At 43.0% G+C, this 2,480-nt stretch overlaps 1 protein-coding gene across 1 annotated transcript; it reads left to right on the top strand.

Moving 5' to 3' along the window:
* Nucleotides 1-965: 965 nt before the first annotated feature.
* LOC116911963 (protein SET-like) lies at nt 966-1,750 on the top strand (the record flags this gene model as incomplete). Its single annotated transcript, XM_032915888.1, is given in 2 exon segments — nt 966-1,485; nt 1,488-1,750. Coding segments are annotated over 2 exon segments (783 nt in total), but the record flags the coding sequence as incomplete, so codon positions are not given.
* Nucleotides 1,751-2,480: the final 730 nt, after the last annotated feature.

Genomic DNA, 2,480 nt, shown 5'->3' with positions numbered 1-2,480 from the left:
AGCTAGTCCATAAACTGTAATAGAGTTGTGTGTTCCTACAATGTAGCTTAACGATCTGTCCTTTTGTTCCTTGTTATCAATGATGTCGGCTCTGCAGGATTCTTAGAGTGCAGCTGCTCAATTGGTTTAGTTTTCAGTAATTCTTATTCTTATTCTTGTTGCCTGGCTTCCCAAAGATATATATTTGTATATATATGTCTCAGAGCACAGAAATTATTTAGTGCTGGCAATCACCATCAAAACTCTTGATCTTGTAAGGCTTCCATCCGAAGCTGTGGGTTTGTATTTGGTTAGAGAAATGTATTTCCAGTTTGAGAAGCTACCAAGCCCAAATCAACTTTTCTTTCTCTCAATCTCTCTCTTTTTTTAATGTGTTTAATTTTAATTATAAACTTTACTATGAAAGAAAACCTTCCAAGTCACCACTAGACAGAGACTTTCTGGGGATGGGGGAGAGGGACAAAGATTTTTTTACCCCTCCCCCACTCTGGCTCCAAATCACCCCCAATACTTTGATTCCTGCAGGTTTTCAAGGTCAGCTCCACAGTGGAAAGGCCGAGCTGGGGTAAAGGTAGGGGGTACCCCAGATGCTGGGCACCCAGAAACCACGTTCCACCTAGAGGCCAGGTGCGCTTTTTTTGTTTTTTGTTTTTGTTTTTTGTTTTGTTTTGTTTTGTATAGGTAACTATATGACTCTCAGTTTCCCAAACCCTAAAAATGGCAACTTTGACAGTATCACTTTTTGGAAAATGTTGATGTCTTTCTCCCTCCAGAGGTAGAGGAGGGCCTGGCACACTTAGTCTTCGTTTCCTATACCCAGGCATGGCTGATGCCACAGCAGCCCTAGCAGGGTGGTTGTGCCTGGCCCCATCTCACAGATGGGAAAGCTGAGGTCTGCAAAATGGACTGCCTTGCTTTAGGTGCTCCCCAATTCAAATGTAGCAGCCGACTGTAAGAATGGCTGACTGTCGGCCTCTCCCGGCCTGCCGAAGGGAAAAGAAGAACAGCAAGAAGCAATGGAACATATTGATGAAGTACAAAATGAAATAGACAGACTTAATGAACAAGCCAGTGAGGAAATTTTGAAAGTAGAACAAAAATATAACAAACTCCGCCAACCATTTTTTCAGAAGAGGTCAGAATTGATCGCCAAAATCCCAAATTTTTGGGTAACAACATTTGTCAACCATCCACAAGTGTCTGCACTGCTTGGGGAGGAAGACGAGGAGGCCCTGCTTTATTTGACCAGAGTTGAAGTGACAGAATTTGAAGACATTAAATCAGGTTACAGAGTAGATTTTTATTTTGATGAAAATCCTTACTTTGAAAATAAAGTTCTCTCCAAAGAATTTCATCTGAATGAGAGCGGTGACCCGTCTTCAAAGTCCATCGAAATCAAATGGAAATCTGGAAAGGAGTTGACAAAATGCTCAAGTCAAACGCAGAATAAGGCCAGCAGGAAAAGGCAGCATGCAGAGCCAGAGAGCTCTTTACCTGGTTTACTGACCGTTCTGACGCAGGTGCTGACGAGTTAGGAGAGGCCATCAAAGATGGTATTTGGCCAAACCCCTTGCAGTCCTATTTGGTTCCCAATATAGATGAGGAAGGAGAAGCAGAGGATGATGACGATGACGACGACGAAGAAGAAGGGTTGGAAGATATTGATGAAGGAGACGAGGATGAAGGTGAAGAAGATGACGATGAGGATGAAGGGGAGGAAGGAGAGGAGGGTGAAGGTGAGGATGACTAGCCCAGAAGACTGATGGATCCTTCATTTTTTATTCTTTAAATTTCCCCAGTCCCTGGGAGAGAGTTGCAGTCCTTTCCTCCCTGTCCCTCTGTGCTCAGTCACCCTGTTTTTGAGGTCTCAGCATCATGGTTCTCAACTAATTTGGGGGAAAATATCTTGAGCAAAATACAACAGGAAAAGACTCTCCATGTTTCTGTTCTAAATTCATTTTTATCCTTGTCTCAAACTGTGGATTCAACACCACCACCACACTCTGTGGGAAGAAAGAAAAGCCCTCCAGTTCCCTTGGCTCTGCTGGAGGCTGGAGGGTGCTAGGCCCCTGTGTAGTAGTGCATAGAGTTCTAGCTTTTTCTTTTCTCTGTATATTGGGCTCAGAGATTACACTGTGTCTCTATGTGAATACAGACAGTTAGCATTTACCAACATGTATCTGTCTACTTTCTCTTGTTTAATAAAAAGGAAAAAAAAGAAAAAAGGGGGGTATAGACAGTGAGCAAGGGTGGGATCAAGGTATGTGGGGGGGTAGGTACGCATCTGACAATATGGCTTCTCCTTTGGCATGTTTCATTGTGACGTTTAACAGACATCCTTGCCGTTTAAGGTGACACTTAAAATACAACTCTCTCCTGAAGAAGACTTGAGCCCTGCCGCTCAGTGGGAGAATCAGCAGAAGCTGTAGGGTTTTATTTGGAGTTGGCATTCTCTGTTGTAACTTTTATCTTTAATTTTT

The sequence above is a fragment of the Rattus rattus genome, chromosome 11 (genome assembly GCF_011064425.1).
Source record: "Rattus rattus isolate New Zealand chromosome 11, Rrattus_CSIRO_v1, whole genome shotgun sequence".
Lineage (NCBI taxonomy): Eukaryota > Metazoa > Chordata > Mammalia > Rodentia > Muridae > Rattus > Rattus rattus.
This window is presented reverse-complemented; position numbering and strand designations above follow the sequence as displayed.